General features: G+C 46.9%; 3 protein-coding genes and 1 non-coding gene across 7 annotated transcripts in view; 2 read left to right on the top strand and 2 right to left on the bottom strand.

The window, feature by feature from the left end:
* The window catches only part of ATP1B4 (ATPase Na+/K+ transporting family member beta 4), a 69,615-nt gene extending 58,187 nt beyond the window's left edge, over nt 1-11,428 (bottom strand). The window contains exon 1 of the mRNA XM_057425196.1: nt 11,419-11,428. The gene's annotated coding sequence lies outside the window, so the exon portion shown is untranslated. The remainder of the gene's footprint in view (nt 1-11,418) is intronic.
* On the top strand, nt 13-10,973 carry LOC130607789 (60S ribosomal protein L39). Of its 4 annotated transcripts, XM_057425190.1 has the most exons (10): nt 25-298; nt 474-580; nt 685-791; nt 2,297-2,395; nt 3,281-3,391; nt 4,035-4,078; nt 4,732-4,920; nt 5,411-5,562; nt 6,251-6,563; nt 7,408-8,442. In XM_057425190.1, the coding sequence occupies exons 1-10, from the start codon at nt 119-121 to the stop codon at nt 7,552-7,554; spliced, it is 1,449 nt and encodes a 482-aa protein (XP_057281173.1). In that variant the 5' UTR covers nt 25-118; the 3' UTR covers nt 7,555-8,442. The 4 variants fall into 4 exon arrangements, with proteins under 4 accessions (XP_057281175.1, XP_057281174.1, XP_057281173.1 ...); XM_057425192.1 differs by lacking the exons at nt 5,411-5,562; nt 6,251-6,563; nt 7,408-8,442 and adding exons at nt 8,885-8,988; nt 10,628-10,973 and having other exon boundaries at nt 13-298; XM_057425191.1 differs by lacking the exon at nt 6,251-6,563 and having other exon boundaries at nt 13-298.
* On the top strand, nt 10,054-10,186 carry LOC130607825 (small nucleolar RNA SNORA69). Its single transcript, XR_008974370.1, has one exon. It is a non-coding gene; the product is annotated as a small nucleolar RNA SNORA69 (small nucleolar RNA).
* Nucleotides 11,429-15,380: 3,952 nt separating the features above from the next.
* Nucleotides 15,381-17,195, bottom strand: SOWAHD (sosondowah ankyrin repeat domain family member D). The gene has a single exon (XM_057425219.1). The coding sequence runs from the start codon at nt 16,762-16,764 to the stop codon at nt 15,760-15,762; it is 1,005 nt and encodes a 334-aa protein (XP_057281202.1). The 5' UTR covers nt 16,765-17,195; the 3' UTR covers nt 15,381-15,759.
* Between the last annotated feature and the right edge of the window lie 978 nt (nt 17,196-18,173).

Raw genomic sequence — 18,173 nt, 5'->3', positions numbered from 1 at the left:
GGGCCGCGCGGGGCACGCCGGGAGCCGTAGTGCGGCGGGGCCGCGGCGGGGCGGCCTTGGCCGAGGGCGCGGCTCGTGGCCCTTTAAGGCGCAGTCGCGGGAGAAGCGGTGGCCTGGGATGAAGGAGGACAAGGAGAACGCGAGGCCGAAGGAGCGGCGCGGGGCCGCCTCCGGGCTGGGGGCTCTGTTGGGGGCGGGGTCGGGCACGGCCACCGCCGCCGCTGGGGACAGCAGGACCGGCGCTGCTGAGCTCGACCGCCTCGAGCGGCCCAAGGACAAGAAGGAGACGCTCAGCAAGGTGGGGCCTGCGCGGTGCGATCCCCCCCAGTCCCGCGGGAACGGGCCTCGCCCGGTGCCGCTGGAGGCGGCCTTTGTGGGGCGGGAGGAGCTGGGTCCTCCCCGGGAAGGGGTGTGAGGGGTGGTGGTGGCAACGAGCGCTGCGGGCCGCTCCAACCCATGTGTCCGTGCCGCAGGTGGTGATCCGGCGGCTGCCGCCCAGCCTGACGAAGGAACAGCTGGAGGAGCATCTCCAGCCCCTGCCCGAGCATGACTACTTCGAGTTCTTCGCCAACGACTCCAGGTACGGCCGCCGGCCCCCTCCCCCGGGGCGGCTCCCGAGAGCCGCTGCTGCCGTCAGCCGGGCCGCCCAGTGAGCCTGGCTGTGTGGGTCTTGTCTTTGTGCAGCTTGTACCCTCACATGTTCTCGAGAGCCTACATCAACTTCAAAAACCAGGAAGACATAGTCCTCTTCAGGGATCGCTTTGACGGCTATGTTTTTGTCGACCACAAAGGCAAGTGAGCTATGTGCGTCTCTCCTGGTTTGCGCAGTGTGAGAGCTGTATTGTAGAGGGATGAATGTAAGCAGCCCAGTGTGCCACTTGGTGTTTGTTTGGCTTTAGTGCCTTAAATGAATGCTCTGCAGTATTTCAGAGAAGAAAGTCTTATGCTTTGTGGAAGCTAATTTAAGACTTTCTTCTGTATTTCTAAATCGATCCTATAGTGTTATGTGTAAACCCCAGTAAAGTATACATACATCAAGATGATAGTGATTTCCAGATAAACCCAGTTGTTGCATTACTAAGGTTAATACTTGCATTGTCATACCTGAGTGGGAAGTCAGAGAAGTGAAAATGGGCGGGTGGTGTTGCTGTCCAAGCTAAACAAAGCTGAGGTTAATGGTGCCCTGCTCCACTGCTCCCTTTGTCTGTTCTGTACACTTCTAACAGCTTATTTTTTGGTCAGTTTTTAATCCGTATTATTGCTTGATCCAGTTTACAGCTGAGTGGATCATCTTGATTCAGTAAAAGGAGTGGCTTGTTTCTTGCAGCCTGAAGTTGTAAAAGCAACTGGTCTCTGGAGACCTACATCTATAGTTTATATGTTGTTTAATTTATTGGTTAAACATCCAAGTATTTAGTTGTGTCACCACTTACTTTTTTTTCTGAATGCACGTTAGGTATTCAGTACACCTCATGTCCTTAAATTTTGCATTTCAAACCTACTTACATCACGTAGCGCTAAAACATCTTAGTCTGTCATTGAAAAACCTTAAATTTACAAATTTAGCAAAACCTTTACCAAGAGTCTTCCTGTTGGCTTTATTAGGCTGAGGATTTCACCTTGAACTTTGTGGTTTACTTTTCATCCAGCCAGCTGCTTTATGTGACACAAAGCTCTGTCCACAAGACCCTCCCTCATTTAGAATGGTTGCATGGCAAGGTTCTAATAACACCCACCTCTTTTAAATAGCCTGGTTTGCAGTGTAACAGGATGCTGTATTTGCCATATCCAACAGCAACATTTGATTTATGCAGCCATAAATGTGGCATTCTAGTCAAAAGATGAAACTTTAAAGCCTGACTGTAATGTGTTGCATTGTATTGTATTTTGCCAAAAATTGAGATTTGCCCCAGTTACATTAACTTAAAACATTATCTTGCACTTGCACAATGATAGCAGAGCCTGTAGGATGAGGATGTTGTGTGGTGTGGTATAGCTGAGGTGGCTGAACTGACAGTTATGGGCAGTCTTAAATTTAGTATTTCCATCTTGTGAGTCTGTTACTTTGCCTTTTTGTTGATGTTATGAGTGTTTAGTTCATGAATTCTGCTGTCTCTAAAATGTTTTTTTTATTAAATGTCTTTCACAATACAAGACTTTTTTTATGCTTTCCAAGTAGTCTCTTCTAGTATTGCATATTTCTTGTGAGGCTTATCTTCCTGCTGTAGACATGGATAATATACTCTATATCTGGTTCATCTCTATTTTAATGCAATTTTCCCTCTCCTCTTAACAGGTCAGGAATATGCTGCTATAGTTGAGTTTGCACCTTTCCAAAAAGCTGCAAAAAAGAAGAGTAAGAAAAAGGATGCAAAAACTGGAACCATTGAAGATGGTATAACTGCTGGCTATTTTGTTTTGCATGTATGCACTTGAAATCCCTAGCAGTAATTTGAATATGCTGTGTTGTGGTTTGACACCAGCCATCAACTCAGCACCACACAGATGCTCACTCCCCCTGCCTCTCACCTCAGTGGGATGGGGAGGAGAATCAGAAAAAGCTAAAACCCGTGGGCTAAGATAAGAGCAGTTTAATTATTGTAATAAGTAAATTATAATTGTAATGGAAAGGGAGGCAACAGAAAGAAAGGAATAAACCCCCAAAGAAACACAAGTAATACACAATACAATTGCTCATCACCCACTGACCAATACTCAGACCAACCCAAGCAGCAATCGGTGCCTCCCAGCCACCTCCTCGTGTTTATATACTGGGCATGACATGCTGTGGTATGGAAATACCCCTTTGGCTAGTTCAGGTCAGGTGTTCTGTCTCTGCTCCCTCCTGACTTCTTGTGTCCCTCCTTACTGATCAGAGTATGAGACCTTTATCAGGGTAAGCACTGCTAGTAACAACTGTATTATCCACATTATTCTCAGACTAAAGCCAAAACACAACTCTGCAGCAGCTACTAGGGATAAAATTAACTTTATCCCACCTGAAACCAGAACAAAAATTTTTACTGTGACACTGTAGTTTATTGACAGAATATTTGCTTAGTTATAGCTTATTAGCACTGCTTGGGCAGCTGCAAATCTATGAAATATGATTGTTCCAGACAAACATAACGCAGCAGCTCATTTGAGAGCTGCCAATTTACGAACAGGTGACATAAGCACCACAGCTTATGCAGATTAACCCAGAATTCCAGCAGTGCACAAGGGAAATTCTTTTCATGCTGTGGTTTCCTTTTTCCTCTTTTTCTTCCCTTCCCTGTAGATCCAGAGTACAAGAAGTTTCTGGAAAGTTACAGTGCAGATGATGAAAAATTAACTTCCACTCCAGAAACTTTGTTGGAGGAAATAGAGGCAAGAAACAAAGAGCTCATAGGTATGGAAATCTATGTACTACAGCAACATTTTCCTAGAGCACAAAGGAATGTATGTGGTGTAATTTGAAGCTGTGTTTTGGGTTTTTTTCACCCTTCAGGAGACTGAATTCTTATGTGTGATTGTTAGGTATTTATTAAACCTTTAGGCTAATACTACTCAGTGTACTTTGTTTTGCTGTCATGGTCTAAATTCTTTTATAGATTTAAGTTTTATATGGTAATGTCTATGCTTGTTTTAAGATGCTAGTCACATCTGCTAGCCGTGCTAGGCTGTGGAGTGGCTGCATTTCAGTGGGATGCGGGGATGTGCCATGTATGCAGAAGTTAAGACATTCTGTGGTTGGGTAAAATATCACAAAAATGACCAGAATGCTCTTTCAAAACAAGAGAATCTGGGAAAAGCCTAATGCAGACTGAATGTCCAATTACAGAGAGGTATACTGTGTATCACTAAAGAAGGTTATAGAATCCTAATAGTTGCCACTGTTCAGGGGTAGGATTGGAAGACTTGTTTTACTGCTGTATTGCTGTATGTGAGAGGAGAAAGGCTGGAAAATCCATAAGGCTTTTTCATTTCATGTAGGGTTTTGTTGAAGTATTGGATAAGGCAGATTGTTTACATTTGTTTTATGTATTCTCTAGCTAAAAAGACTACTCCATTATTGAACTTCTTGAAAAATAAACAGGTAAGACTTATCTCCAGAATCTTCTTATTTCTTGCAAGTCCAATTGGCTCATTTAAAGCATGGGTGTGTATATTGCAGCATGTATGTTGATATGTTTCTGCCCTCTTGAAGAAAAGCTTTTGACCCAACTTGTTAACATCTGGTTCGCATACTTGAAACTACCAGAACACTGGCCTTTGGAGGAATGGTGGTGCTTTGTGTGTGTTCTGGTCACAGCTAAGTGTTGCTTGTGGTACTGTCAGACTAGATTCCTTTTCAATGCTGTTTTGACTCACGTCTTTGTAGATCATCTTTCTGCCAGCACATAATAACATTTTAACTTTTAGCAACAGAGGAAATAACAGGTGGGGCAGATTTCATTAAAAATAGAATTATAAAGGCTGAGGCTACTCTTGTGTGTGTTGGTTGATTTTTTTTTTTTTTTTAAGATAGTACAAGTTAAGGATCATGAAAGAGGGGAAAAGATGAAATGCTGCTGTAACATGTTCAGGTTCACAACAGAATAATAGAGACAACAGGACTGTTTTTCTATTACAGTAGAGGTGGGGTTGAGGCGAGTTACTTTATCACTGTGGCACCGTATCTTTTTAGGCTTAAAGGGATCTTTTCTAGATCTGGAAAGACACTGTTTCTCTTTGGTTTTAAACACACAGAGACTGAGAGAAGAAAAAAGAGAGGAGAGGAGGAGGAGAGAATTGGAAAGAAAAAGACAAAGAGAAGAAGAAAGAAGAAAATGGAAAGAGGAGGAGAGAAGGAAGAGAAAAGAAGCAGAAAAACTGAAGAAGGTAGACAGATGCCCAGAAAAAGAAAGAGACAGATCAAAAGAAGAACCAAAGATTAAGGTCTAGAACAGTTCTTTATTATAAACTGTTACACTCCCTTTCCCCTATTATTTGTATATCTGTCTCTCAGAATGTGCTTTGAGTATTGTGTGAAGAATCACATGGGTTTGGTGTTAGTAGATTACTACTTTTTTGTAATATTCAATATTAGGCGTTGTTAAGTTTTACATCCTGTAATGCTTCAAAGTAATATTTAAAGCTTTTGTCATGTGACTGTTGTACATGCTATGGTGAACAAAACTGTGAATTCACTATGGAATGGAGACTTTTTAAGCTTTTTAAACTGGCCTGTTTTAGGAGAAAATTACTAGTCTGCTCTGTGGATAATGCTTACTCATACACTCCAGCTTTTAGAAATACTACGATTTGCAGTAGTATTACTTTAATGTTTGTTTCTTACTGGACTGTGGTTCCTTTGCGATTTTGGTGTTGTGCCAGACAATACGTATGAAAGTGAGCTTTTTAGTTGAGACTTCTGTTTTCTTTGTAGCTGCTTAAGAAGCCTGAAAAAGATGAAAAAGACTTGGAGAGAAAAGAAAAATCCAAGAAACTGGAAAAAGAGTCTCTGAGGGAGGAAAAAAATGCGAGTAGTGCATCTGCCAAACGATCTGATGGGGAGACAAAAGAAGAGAAGGCAAAAAAGTATTCTAGTACTTGCTATAAATATATATATGTATATATAACTTGTTTCCTGATCGTACTGAGGCTTAGGCTGCTCTGCCAATGACTGTTTAGTAATTCCTCTGCAATTAGCCTTCTGATAGAAGGCATGGGATGTGTTCTCTGTGGTTGCAGAAATCTGTGTGAATTACCTGACTAGTTCTTCACTAGTGGACAAATTTTGATGTTTTTTCAACTCACTGTAGGAACTCTGCAAAAGAAGCCCAGGTGTGGGTGACCTGCAGCAGGCTGTGAGCACTGTCTTTGCGATTGGCGAATTAGAGCTGTGGCAAGAGGAGAGGTGTGCTGCAGTTATTAGTCCTTTTAAGTCTTGTAAAATATCAAAGTGGAAGGTATAATTCTTAACAGCTCTGTGATCTGGTCAAGTTTCAGTTCTGCCATGTGAGAAATAGAGATAAGACAGAGAAATCCAGGTGCTTTCCAGAGCCAGAGGAGACTTGGCCAGCTGTGTGAGTAGGAGCCTAGGAAGTGCCAGCAGTCAGCATCATCTCAGGTTCTCATGCATGACTTGAGTTAATGCAGCTTCCCAAAAGCTCCCTAGAACCTACCAGTGTGTCATCTTCATATTGCAAACTTACACCAGTATTACATTGATCTCCCAGCTCTGATGAATCTTTTGAGCTTAATTTTCAGTTTTGTTTTCATACAGATCAGAAGATGAGTGTGTAAAGGACTACAGGGACCGAGATAGAGATTATGAAAGAGACAGAGAATATGAGAGAGCACAAAGGGAGAAACTGAGGCGCCAAGAAGAGGAGCGTCGGAGGCAGAAAGAGCGCTTTGAGAAAGAGAAGGTTTTTAGAAGAAAAGAGGAAGAGGTGAAAAAGGAGAGAGACTTACTCAGAGAAAAGGGAAAGAAAAGTGATCTTACAGACTTTACCAGCAGCATGGACAAATCTGAGAAAGTAACCAAAGATGATAAAAAAGAGGATACAATTAAGAGGGATCGTATCAGAAACAAGGTGCTGGATTTCTTTAAATTCATGTGTCTGATTCATATGGACCAGTTTGTGGGCTTTAGGGTAAAAGTACTTCAAGGAGAGAACCGTGTGGTTTCTCTGTTGAAAGTTCTCCCTGTTCTGGTAACAAACTCTGCCATTGCTAGAAAGTTTGCCTGTTTGTCTACTAAATTTTGCTTAAACTCTTTGTCACTGTATAGGAATTAAGCCATGATACCATGGGCTAAATTGTAAAGACACTGATTTCTTTTCATTTGCTGACTTACGCCTTAGGCTGTATCTTTAAAGTGTCAGCAGAGCATCAGTAATCTGCGTGTGTCTCTTGCTGACACTATATATGCCTGAAAGTACATCTTGAAGTGAGAGAGTGATTGAACAGGTTCCCTCAAATGGGGACAAGACTGCTACATGCAGAATATGACAGAAGATCTCCCGTAGACTGAAGAAAGAATGTCTCGGGCATAGTTTTATATACCCTGCAAATCTGTTGTATGCAAGTTTTCCATGTCAATTAAGGCTGTTTCGGATACAAATGAAACTCGGGGGTTTGAAGAAGCTTGAAGTTGGCCTCTATTCTGAGAGAGGGCAAGTTGAACTCATCTCAGGAGGAAGCTCTTTACAGATAACTTCAGTTGTGCGCAGTGGTGTTTGTGGCTTGAACCGGGGTGTTGTCTCACAACAGAGACAACCTTGATTTGAAACAGTTGAAGTTACCTTGCAAACATGGTGGAATAATTTAACTTAGAACACCGTGAAAAGTTTGAGCCATTTCTAGTATCACTGATGCCATCATAACTATGATGGCTGGGGGCTATGAAAGAGTCTAAATAGTTTTGATTTATTTCAGGATCGTCCAGCAATGCAGCTGTACCAGCCAGGAGCCCGAAGCCGAAGCAGATTGTGTCAGTATGAAGACAGTGCTGCAAAGCCTGCAGATCAGGGTGCGGATAAGAAACAAGAAAGTGAGACGAGTAATATGAAGGAAGAGGAGTGACTAGCATGCAAGCCTTATGTGTTCTGACTGTCTGTGCAGCCAAAGAGCATGTACTACGCAATCCAGAAGTGCCTTCGAAGCGAAGAAGGAACAAAGGAAGACAAGGGGGCATTGTGCTGTTGGATGTTTCTGGTTAAAGAACCTCAGCTGTAGATTTGGAATTTGAAATGTGTTCTCATTGTATTTTCAGTTATTTGAATTTATTTTCCCAGCATCTGAACTACATCAGAGAAGAGAATCTTTGCAAAGTAGAAAGACTTTATGGCCTTAAGTGTGATAATAAATGAGTCACGCAGTCAGGAGATGACACCTGGATCTGAAGCCAGAGCTTTACTGTAAGGCGATGGGAGCCAGTGTTTGATGTGCTTAAGCAGAGCAAGCTTGAAGTTGCCCGGAGTTAACACAGGTGTTGTGTGGCAGTGATAGCTGAGTGATGTCAGTCTGGCACAGAGACAGGTACACAGGCTGGGGCTGTTGAGGTGCCGATGAAGAGGAGGAGTCTCGAAGAGGAGAACGCCTGGCATGTCAGTGATAAAGCTAGGGAGGGAGAGACCTTCCTCTTTCCTGGTTCTCTGGATATTAAGTAACTAAGTTGGAGTGTATGAATAAGCTGGCTTAATATTGGAATACTTCTTGACAAATTGTCATGTAAAGTCTACCTACATTGAAACGCTTACTTTTAATCAAATGTAGCTGGTTTGGACATCCTGTTCTTTTGCAGCATTCTCCCTTCACCGTCTGGAGCGTTACCGCACTCCTGGTCTCCCTCATAACTTGAACTGTTATTTTACAGCCCAGAAAGAGACTTCACCAGTAGCAGCTCCTCCTAAGCTAGCGAATTTTAGCCATAGCTGTTTTGTACTAAACCCAATAAACTCGCACAAACTCCTGCCGCCGCCGTCCCTCACTGCGCTCTGTGGCGCCGGGCCGCCAGGGGTCGCTGCGGCCGCGCAACCCTCGCCTCTCTCGCCGCTTCCCCCTGCCCCTTCCGCCTCTTCCGTCGCCGCCATCGCTGGGACGCCTGGCAGTTCTGCGCCATGGTGAGACTATCTGCCGCCATCCGCCGCCGGGGCGCGATATTTCGGGCCCCTCTCGCCGCTGCCGGTTGGCTTGCGCTCCCCGCAGCCCGGGGTGGGGGGGACGGGACGGGAGACGGCGGGAAGGCCTTGGGTTCAACGTTCCCTTCCAGCTCATGGCTTGCTGAGGCCTTGCGGCCTGCCCGCCGCCGTGCCCTGCTCTGGCGCGGCTGAGCCCCCGCGGGGCGGCCGGCCCGGGCCCGGCTGCGAGGCGGTGGCTGATGTGTGGGCATAACGGCTGCTCTCTCTTCCAGTCGTCTCACAAGACGTTCAAGATCAAACGCTTCCTTGCCAAGAAGCAGAAGCAGAACCGGCCGATCCCGCAGTGGATTCGCATGAAGACTGGCAATAAGATCAGGTAATGGTTTGTTGCTTTCTGAAGCGCTGCAGCCACCCAGGCTTAGGCTGCGTGTGCCGCTTGGGCTGAAGTCAGAAGCTGGTTGTGTAAAAAAGGTTTACGCAAGCAGCAGTGCAGTTTTGTGGCTGTGAATTTCATATAGAAGCACTGGTGCAGACCCACAACTCCAGGTACTGTTGGCCTGTTTTCTTGAGGCAGTGTGGAGCTTTCATGCCAGTTTCTTCTGTAGCAGTCCAGTTCATGCCAGTGCTGTGCAAGGATCCACAGGTGCTTGGTCGTGGCACATAAATTAAAGACATGAACTTACTTGTGGATGATTTACTGCAGAATTGGTAGCCTTTGCTGCTGATGTTGCCCTTACCAGCACCTTTCCCCTCGCTCAGAGCTGTCCCTCTGCGATCCTGCATCTCAAGAACAGTACCTCACTGAGCAGGGGTGTTACGAGACACAGAAGATTGTAAGGGAGCGAAGGGCTTGTTGGGTGTATATGAGATAAAATTGACAGTGTAAGATCCTTGGTACATCACTGCAGAATTGATTTGCAACAGTTCCTTTTTGTTTGCCCATAGTGTTTGTTTTCAAGCATTGTATTTAAAAAAATGCAGTAAGAGCAGACTGTAAAATACTGGGTGAATGTGAGGCATGCAGAAGGTGGTGTATATCTAAGCCCTCTGGTTTAAAAGCTTCAGCCAGTGTAATTTGTTCACTTACGCTGTGCCTCTGGCTTTTTACCTCATACACTTCCTTGTCTAAACTTTTTAAGGGAACAGGATTCTTTCTCCCAGATTATTTTTTGTCCTGAGTAGTGAGGAGAGTGTCAGTAGCAGTGGCTGGATCAGGCAGCAAAAGGGCACAGGCTTGCCACGTTCTGTGCTTCTCCTGTTTCTTTCTAGGTAGAATCAGTACTGTGTGCCCCAAACTGTATCCTTGTCTTCCAGACACCAGCTTGCAGTTGGGTTCTGTTTGACCTAATTGCAGTACTTTGGAATACTTTTATCATGGAGAAAATTGATTTGTCTTACGGCACTTCAGTACATTGGTCACCAGTTTTTCCCAACCTGTGCTAAAGCAGGCTGCAATTGCAGTGCTTCCTCCTGTGGGAGTACTGCCATTGTCCTGCTGAGAGAGTCTCTGTTAACAAGTCTCCTTGGTTTCACCTGTACAGTGGTGAAACCATATGTTCTTAACAGGTACAAGTACATACTGATAAATTAATATACTTGACTGGAAGATAGCCTTTCCATATGCTGCTCTGCTTTTCAGATTTTGAAGAAAACTGATACTTTTGGTGTTAGATTATGAACTACGTTCAGGAGGTAGCTTTTTCTTATCTTTGGACAATCACCACAAGATCACAGGCCTTGTCTCCAAAGGAGGAGGGAAGATGTTCACATGTCAGTGCTGCATCTCTGCAGGCATCTTTACCTCCTTGATGTCTAGATTCTGTTGCAGTAATGTGCTGCTTAGTGATGAGATGGAAATTCTAAGCTGAGTTCACAGCTGATTGTTGGCAGCTTCCCACTCCAGCACATAAGAAAGATTTCAGTTCCTTACCATTCAGCTAATTTAAGGTGGTTTTACTCCACCTGGATCCTCAAATGTGTGTGCCCTTTGCTAATGTACACTGCTTTTGTCTTAGGTACAACTCCAAAAGGAGGCACTGGAGAAGGACCAAACTGGGATTGTAAGAGGGACTGTCTCCTGGGAACTCTAATAACACTTGTCTTTCTGCGTCAGACTGATACACCTGTGGCTGTTTGGCACCCCCAAGTGATTCCCTCTGTAGTGTTGGACTGCACCCCCAAACGTGTGTTTTGTTGGGTTTTTTTGTAAGCTAGTCTGGGATATTTATGTTAACTGGGAAAATCTTGGAAGTAATTTGCATCTGAAACATGAAGACTGTGTTCTATTAGTGTTCTTTCTTTCAGGCATCATCATGAGTATTGACAGTGTACAGGTTTACTAATAAATACAGACCTGGATGACTTGGTTGAAATTACTTTATATATATATGGTGGGATAGTAACAGAATAAAAACTAATGTTACTGTGAGTATAATCTCAGTGTGAGAAACCTTATCAGATAGAGCAGGCCATGTCTTCCTTTCCACTTACTGTAAACCTCTTGGAGCAAAGCATGCCATTTCTTTAAAGGAAAGAGTAAAAATCAGAACTGATTTTTAAAGGAGTTAACGTGGGAAAGGGTACCATGGTACTTGGCAAATGCTAAAATGTTATGTGCCCGCAGGTGCTGTAAGAACACTTGCCCATGGAGTGAGAGCATGGGGCTGAGATGATCAGTGGTACTCACAAAGCAGCATATGGGCAAAGCTGCCCTGAGCACTGCGTGTCCTCATGAGCCTGTGCTCGGGCAGCTTCATACCCCGGCAGCTCCATCCCCGGGGGAGGCCTGGCCCCACTCCTGGAGCGCTGGCTCTCAGGTAGGATGGGGTGCAGGCCAGCCCATGGAGTCTGGGGTTAAGATGCTGGCTGGAGAGTGAGTGCAGTGGAATAATCAGGTGAAAGAAGGTTCCACTAAAGAAATGGGAAAGGAGGGGGGATGAATAGGGCACAGTCAGTGGATAGATTTAGCTCCTACAAAATGCCACAATCTTACAACCTGTAGTACATAATGGCTGCATGTTCCCTAGAATGACGACCTGAGTTGTGTCTGGAGCTTTGTGTTGACTTGATCAGGTTGGTCTTGATGCCAAAGGTGTTTAATGTTCTCAGCAGGAGCATTAGTAACTGAAGATGCTGCTGTAAAAGAAGAGTTAGTACCTGTTTAAAAAAAGGGGCAAAGGAAGGAGTTAAACTGCCCAGAGAAGTCATCACTCCAGCTCCCCAGCTGGGCCATGTGCAATGTCACCTATACTGCAGGGAAGTGGAGAAGGAAGCTGTGGCTTAGCACCAAGTCGTGTGTGCCTGCTGCTCCTTTCCCTTCTGCAGTGCAGACCTGACATAGGTGCTCTGGTCAGCAGGAAATAACTGAAGGTGCAAACGTGTTCTCGAATGTGGCTGCTGCAGAGCCCATCCTGATGCTGAGGTCCTGTTTTCTGGGTTCAGACTGCTGCGGTAGCTCAGTTCCTGGGTGGCAGCTTCCTGAGGAAGCCTTAGGCTGCAATATGTTCTGTGTTGCTGCTTTTCATGTGAAGGTAAATAGATACATCTCCTTCACGTTCTGTTTTACAGCACATGATGCTAGGCAGCAGCATATGCTGAGCACGCATAAATGCATAACAAATAGATGGACAGTCTTCTTCGTAAGGAAGGTGTGCTGGAAGTTTCTGTGAGCACAGCAGAGCAAGGCTGGATTTTTACAATTTTCAGGATACTTCAGAGGTAACTTCTAGTCCCTTTCCTGTCTAAGAGTCTAGTTTCTACCTCATTATCGGGGGGAAGCAGTAAGTCAGTGCAACAGGAAAGCAGCAAACAGCATTGCTAGAGATGTTTCAACAGAGGCCCAAGTGCTGCAAACACTTTTACCCCATGTTTTTTAAATCTCTTCTGTGCTCTTCTCTCTGAAACAAGTGTTTAGGAAGTAACAGCACTGCTGAGGGTCAAAGATCAGCCTTGGAGCCTTGTGAACAGCCCTCTGCCTTTCCCCGTCACCACTGCTGGCAGGTAGAGCTGCTCACAGAGTTTCTCTTAATTTGTGTCTGTGAGGACCTAGCTGAGGGAGAGAAAAGTAATTTCTTTGAGAATGGAAAAAGTTTGCTCCATAGCATTTGTGGGAAGCCTTTCCTAAGTAATAGATTTAACTATTTATTACTGTTTGTTAGATAGTTTCACAGTACTGTGCTATTTTTATTAGGTGGAAGCAGCTTCTACCAAGGAGCTGTTTTGGAAAATAACCCCTCATAATATTTTTCTCCATTTGACTGCTTTTCAAATTGGATGTGAAGGGATAGCATGAAGTAAATTTACTACAAATTAAAGTTGGGTTAAACTCAGTTTTCTTCAGAACCTTAACCAACACAAATACCTCTGGATGTGAATGATGTCTGCTGCCCTGTGGCAGCTCTTTTTGACCCTCTCCTTCCCTGCAAGTTGTGAGGGTGGTCAGGTATCTCTGCAGAACTGGGCTAATGCACAGTAACTAAGACATCAACAGAAGCTTTAAAGAAGAAAAAAAACCCAACTACGATATTCTACTCCATTTTTGTGGATAGGCTTTCATTTGAGTGAGACGCAAAGTGTGCAAAGATTATATACCTATTTTTTAAATGTCTGTATTTGCAAACCGACTTCCCCTCTGTAGGTCTGAAAGGAAACCATGTGAATGAGGGGTGGTGTTTGGGGCAAACACGATGCACAGCAGCAGAAAGGGTACTGGTATTTGCTCTGAGGAGAGGTTCCCTTGCAGTGCAGGCAAGGCAGGGGTGGCATTGATGAGTATGTTGTAACACCAGGCTCTGGTCTTGCTCCTTCTGAAGTGCCTGCCTAATTTGCCTCAGAGCAGAATACGGCTTCAAACCCATGGCCAAAAGATGGTTGGGAAGCTGCCTGTAGGTGATTTGGATAGCTGTCAAGGGGAGGTGAGTACTAAAAATTGTTACTTACTTAAGTGTGGCATTTGCCAGTTAAATTTTACTTTCCAATGGAAGTCCAGGTTTCCGGGTGCAGCATGACTAAGCTGCAGTTTCAAATGCCAAGGAAACCGCTCCTTCAAGGAAATTCTCACTAATTCCACTGGTTACTCTGCCTGACTCAGAGAAGAATGTCAAGAGTGGTCCTGCACCCTCTGCTCAACAGCATGCTGCTGTGAAAGGGTGAGAGAGGACTAATGGGTCAAAAAATACTTCAACAGACATGCACCCACCTGTCTTACCAACAGTGCTGTGGCTATCAGAACTAAAGATTGCTGGTGTTCTGACATCAGCGCTTTTCATGGAGTTTGTGCTGCTGTGGCCAGGCTTGTTGGAAGCTAGCCTGTTGTCCTGTGGTATGGATGTGGCCAGAGAGATTCTGGAAGGAGGTATGTTGTTATAGTCCTTAATCTCTTAAAGCATTACAAACCCAGTGTAGATCAGGCATTAAATTCATTCCCTGTGTGTTTTGTATGTCTCTGCTGCTGACCTTGGTGATTAAGATGTCCATATACATCTATGTGTCTACTTTGTCACCTGGGTGACTGTCACCTGTCACTATCCAGTCACCAGATTACTGTCTGCTTATCTGGAGGATGTTCTTCCATGTATTGTCCACTGCAGACTGGGTTATTCCAGTGTCTGAGCAGCATTTCACAATCTGAATATAAATGGAGTGATGTCTCTGCAAGAGCTTCTGCACTGTAATGGGGAACAGAAACTCCTCATGTGCTGTCCGAGAGCCACTTCCCAAATGGGATTGCTATTTAAGGGGGTAGAAATGGTCTCATGCTGATGAAAAAGGGGAAGTTGTTTTCTGAAGATATTTTGAAGCAGCCCTGGCTATTGAGAATGTGAAAAGCAAGCTGAAATCAGCTGGGAAGAGCTCCATTTGGTGAAACAAACACAAACAAGTGAGCAGAGGTTTTGCCTGTTTAATGAACTTACCAGTACATACACACAGGGTTATACTGCTATGAGGACATTTCTCAAGAGGTTCATTTTTGAGCATGACCTCAGTAGCAACAAAGATAATCTCTCAGCCTTTGTACATTTTCCATGGTTTTGAGCAATGAGTCATCGTTCCAGAGCTGCTCATCAATTCCAGTCCCTGTGGGAGCCACCACATGCTACCCTACTGGGTGTCCCTCCTGCCTCCTCCACTCCTCCTCCCATCTCCAGGGGGAGCATCTCAGGCCCCCCTGGATGGGGGTCCCAGGGAGGAGCTGCCAGGGGGGGCTTGTCTTGCACTTTGAAAACCTTCTGTTTTACTGGGCACTGCAGTTCTTACTTTATTGAGAAACAGCTTTAGCTGTCAAAGACAAACAGCAACCCAGAGGAGGTACATGTAGAAGAGGTCTGGAAACCTCACAGGGAACTGGAAGTGTGGCTGGAGGCACAGCCTGCTTGTCTGTACCCACTCTCCCTGACAGCAGAAAACCATACATAAAAAAGTGTTTGGGGGGTTGTTTCTGAAGCCATAGTTGCTTCTCCATGGTTAGTCCAGTGCCAGGCCTCTGGCATCACAAGAGTGTTCTTGTGAAATATGTGATTATATTCTGCCAGTGTCTCTGTCCAGGCACCTGAGGTGCCATGACAAGTCCAACTTTACAGCATTGCTGGAGCCAGGGGAGTGCTGTGTGGTTATGAGTTACTGGCTGGGCTTAAACCATGACACAGCCTCATGTTATAGGTGGGACAATAAAGACACCAAGTCGCTGCATGACCTTCCTGCAGTCACAAACAAAGTCTGCCGGCAGCCTGGGACAGGCACCCAGCCATCCACCCCAGCACAAGACACCTTCCATGGAGGGTCAGCATCCCCACACAGGCATGCGGGGTGTCATAGAAGCAGCTCCCCACAGCAATGCCAGCATGTGAGCCCCCACTGTGGGGCTCTGCTGGACTGTGGCAAGGAATCCCCATCAGCAGGGGTGGGGGAAAAATCCCCTTTGGACACAGGCAGTGCTCCCCATGGCCATGGTTGCCACACACACACAAATACCTGCACAAGCCCCGAAAGACCACGTGAGACCCAGGTGGCCAAAGTGCCCTCATGCAGGAGGTCAATCCCTGCTTGGCTGGGATTTCAAGTGCCAACCCTCGCCCAGTTCCCAGCCCCTCACAGGCTCTTCCAGCTACTATTCAGCGCAGGTTTGCAGGAGAACAGGGCCAGGGGAGCTTTAGCGCTCTTGGAAGAAAGTAAATGCCTGTCGAACAAAGACCCGGAGGGTTGACATGCTCCAGGAGCGCTGGGCTTTCCCCTCAGCCCTAGAGTCCACACAGTCCTGCCCTGCCCTGGCCTCGCTGGATGACTTACAGTTGTTGTTGGTGTTGTGAGAGCACAGCCGAACCAAGTCCTCCTCCAAGGCCCCTGCCAGCTCCTTCAGCTCCTGGGAGGTGTCTGCACTCAGGTACTGCCAAGCCTTGCGTCCGTTGTGGTCCCTGTGGCTGGTGTCTGCCCCATAAGCTCCCACCAGCACTTTGATGAGCAGCTCGTGTCCTTGCAGGGCAGCCATGTGCAAGGGGGTGAAGCCACCGCTGGCCGTAGGGATGTTCACATTGATGGGATAGCCCTTCTTCTGGGCATGGGAGATGACTTGGATGAAGCTCTCATAGTGGCCATGCTTGGCAAGCCAGTGGAGAGCGGTGAAGCCTGTCACAAAGTCTTTCCTGTTCAGCAGACTGGGATCTAGGTCCAGCAGCCTGATGATGTTGTCTGCATCACCCTGGGCCACTGTCAGCAGCCATTCATGCTCCAGGGGATCCAGGGCAAGGGACAGTACTTCGGGGCTCTGCTCGGCCTTCTGCTCTTGGTGTGTCCCTGCAAGGACACTGCTGACATCGGATGTCTTCTGAGCAGTGGCAAACCGCATGGTGCTGCTGGGGCTGTTGCTCTGCAGGAGAATTTCCTTCAGCTCCTTCCTCCGGGTACTGCCGGAGCCAACAGAGAGCCGGCCTGCAGTCCTGCCCCAGCTCCCCAGGCCTTGGCTGCTCTGGCTGACGCTCCTGTTGGTGTCCATCCTCTGCAGCGAATGGAAACGCTCCCTGCTCCCTGTGGTGGCTGGCCAGAGATGGGAGATGCGGGCCAGGCTCCCCGCTTTGGCCCGCGTGCCTTCCCGGAAGGTGGATGCCTGGGCAATGCCAGCTGCCCTTGGCTCAGCCGAGCCCTGCTCCCGCCGGGCCATGTCGGTGCTTCCCGCGTGGCCGGCCGGCAGCCCGCTCCCCGGCAGGGCTCAGCTCGCAGCTCGCACCCCACACTTCCTGCCCCGGCGTTAGGCAAAGGAGGAACCAACTCCACAGGGCGGGAGGGCACGGCTGCGGCGCTGCTGCGCTGCCGGGGCGGCGCAGTGACCTTTGCTCACGCTGCACCCGTGGCTGCCGCCGGCGCCGGGCACGGCCACAGCCATGGGCTGGCTGTCCCTCTGGGCTCCTCACCTGAGGTGACACAGAGGGAGAGCAGGAGGGTGCGCGGGACCAGCGGGTTTGGGCAGCCCAATGCTGCTGTTGCGGAGGAAATTTGATTAACTGCGTTCTTCTCTCTACATAGTTCTGTTTGGCATTCGTGGCTTAGCGTTAGCAGCTAAAGTAGCCGAAGCCTTCGGCTGCAAGAGCTGACAGCAGTTAAGCTTGGTAAAACTAATGCTGCTAACAGAACTCACTGAATTCAGCAGAAACAAGCAGAATGAAGAAGGACCAAAGAGATGAAAGCCAGCCCAGTGACTGTGAAACCCAGTGGGAAATCAAAAGACCAGCCACCAGAATTAAGTGATTGGACTTGGGGATGGGGTGATTTGTGGAACAGGTATAATTGGGAGGCATGAATTGGGATGGGGATCCCCCTCTGGAGGCACCCAGCTCCGGCTGTGACTGAAGAACTATTAAAAGACTAATAGGAAACCGTCACTTGGACTTGTCATTCTCTTTTGCAGTGACTGGTATGTGTAAAGCTGTAACACTGGTCCTGGGGACGCCTCCTTTGGCCCCAGCAGTATCTCAAAGTCCCAGGTGCCTTGCTGAGGGCGCCTGCAGTACAGCCCCCCTCAAACTGCTCCCCACCATTGCAATGCTTCTCCTTATTGCTGTACTCAGGAAGGACAAGGTTGCTGCTCCAAAGGGCTAGTGGTGGGGTGGGTCTCCGTGCTGTAAGGGAGACCCAGCCCAGCATGGTGATTTGGGCCCCTTGCCACTCAATGTTTCAGCCCAGCAGCATTCTGGCCTTCTTCTCTTGCTGTGTTTCACTTCCCAGCAAGGCCCCATGCCCGGTGGTGTTGGTGGCTGCAGCCACCAGCAGTTTGTACTCCAGCTTTATTAGGAATCAGGACAAATTCCTCTGCCTTGGAAGCCTCCAGTCCTGTCTCTCCCAAGACCTTTCTTATCCTTGACTCTTCAGACTCCCACAGCGTGGCTGAACTGTCACCACATGGTCTTAGGGCTGGTCAGGCAGAACCACACCAGCCCCTTCAACCCTTTTTCCTTTAGTTCCCTAAGTTTTATCCTTGTTCCAACCTGCCCCAGGCTGGCTTTCAGCCCCTAAGTGGCTTTGCCTTTCTCCAACCACTTGGACCAGGTTTTCTGGGATGTGTGGGGATCTGGT

The sequence above is a fragment of the Pezoporus wallicus genome, unplaced genomic scaffold, assembly GCF_028554395.1.
Source record: "Pezoporus wallicus isolate ANWC-B61680 ecotype Strahan unplaced genomic scaffold, APGP_CSIRO_Pwel_v1 scaffold_6445, whole genome shotgun sequence".
Lineage (NCBI taxonomy): Eukaryota > Metazoa > Chordata > Aves > Psittaciformes > Psittacidae > Pezoporus > Pezoporus wallicus.
This window is presented reverse-complemented; position numbering and strand designations above follow the sequence as displayed.

Coding starts and splice junctions, on each gene's coding strand:
- LOC130607789 (XM_057425190.1), top strand. CDS start 119: ATGAAGGAGGACAAGGAGAACGCGAGGCCGAAGGAGCGGCGCGGGGCC. Junction 4,079..4,731: donor ACTTCTTGAAAAATAAACAG/GTAAGACTTATC, acceptor TTAAACACACAG/AGACTGAGAGAAGAAAAAAG. Junction 5,563..6,250: donor AAAGAAGAGAAGGCAAAAAA/GTATTCTAGTAC, acceptor GTTTTCATACAG/ATCAGAAGATGAGTGTGTAA.
- SOWAHD (XM_057425219.1), bottom strand. CDS start 16,764: ATGGCCCGGCGGGAGCAGGGCTCGGCTGAGCCAAGGGCAGCTGGCATT.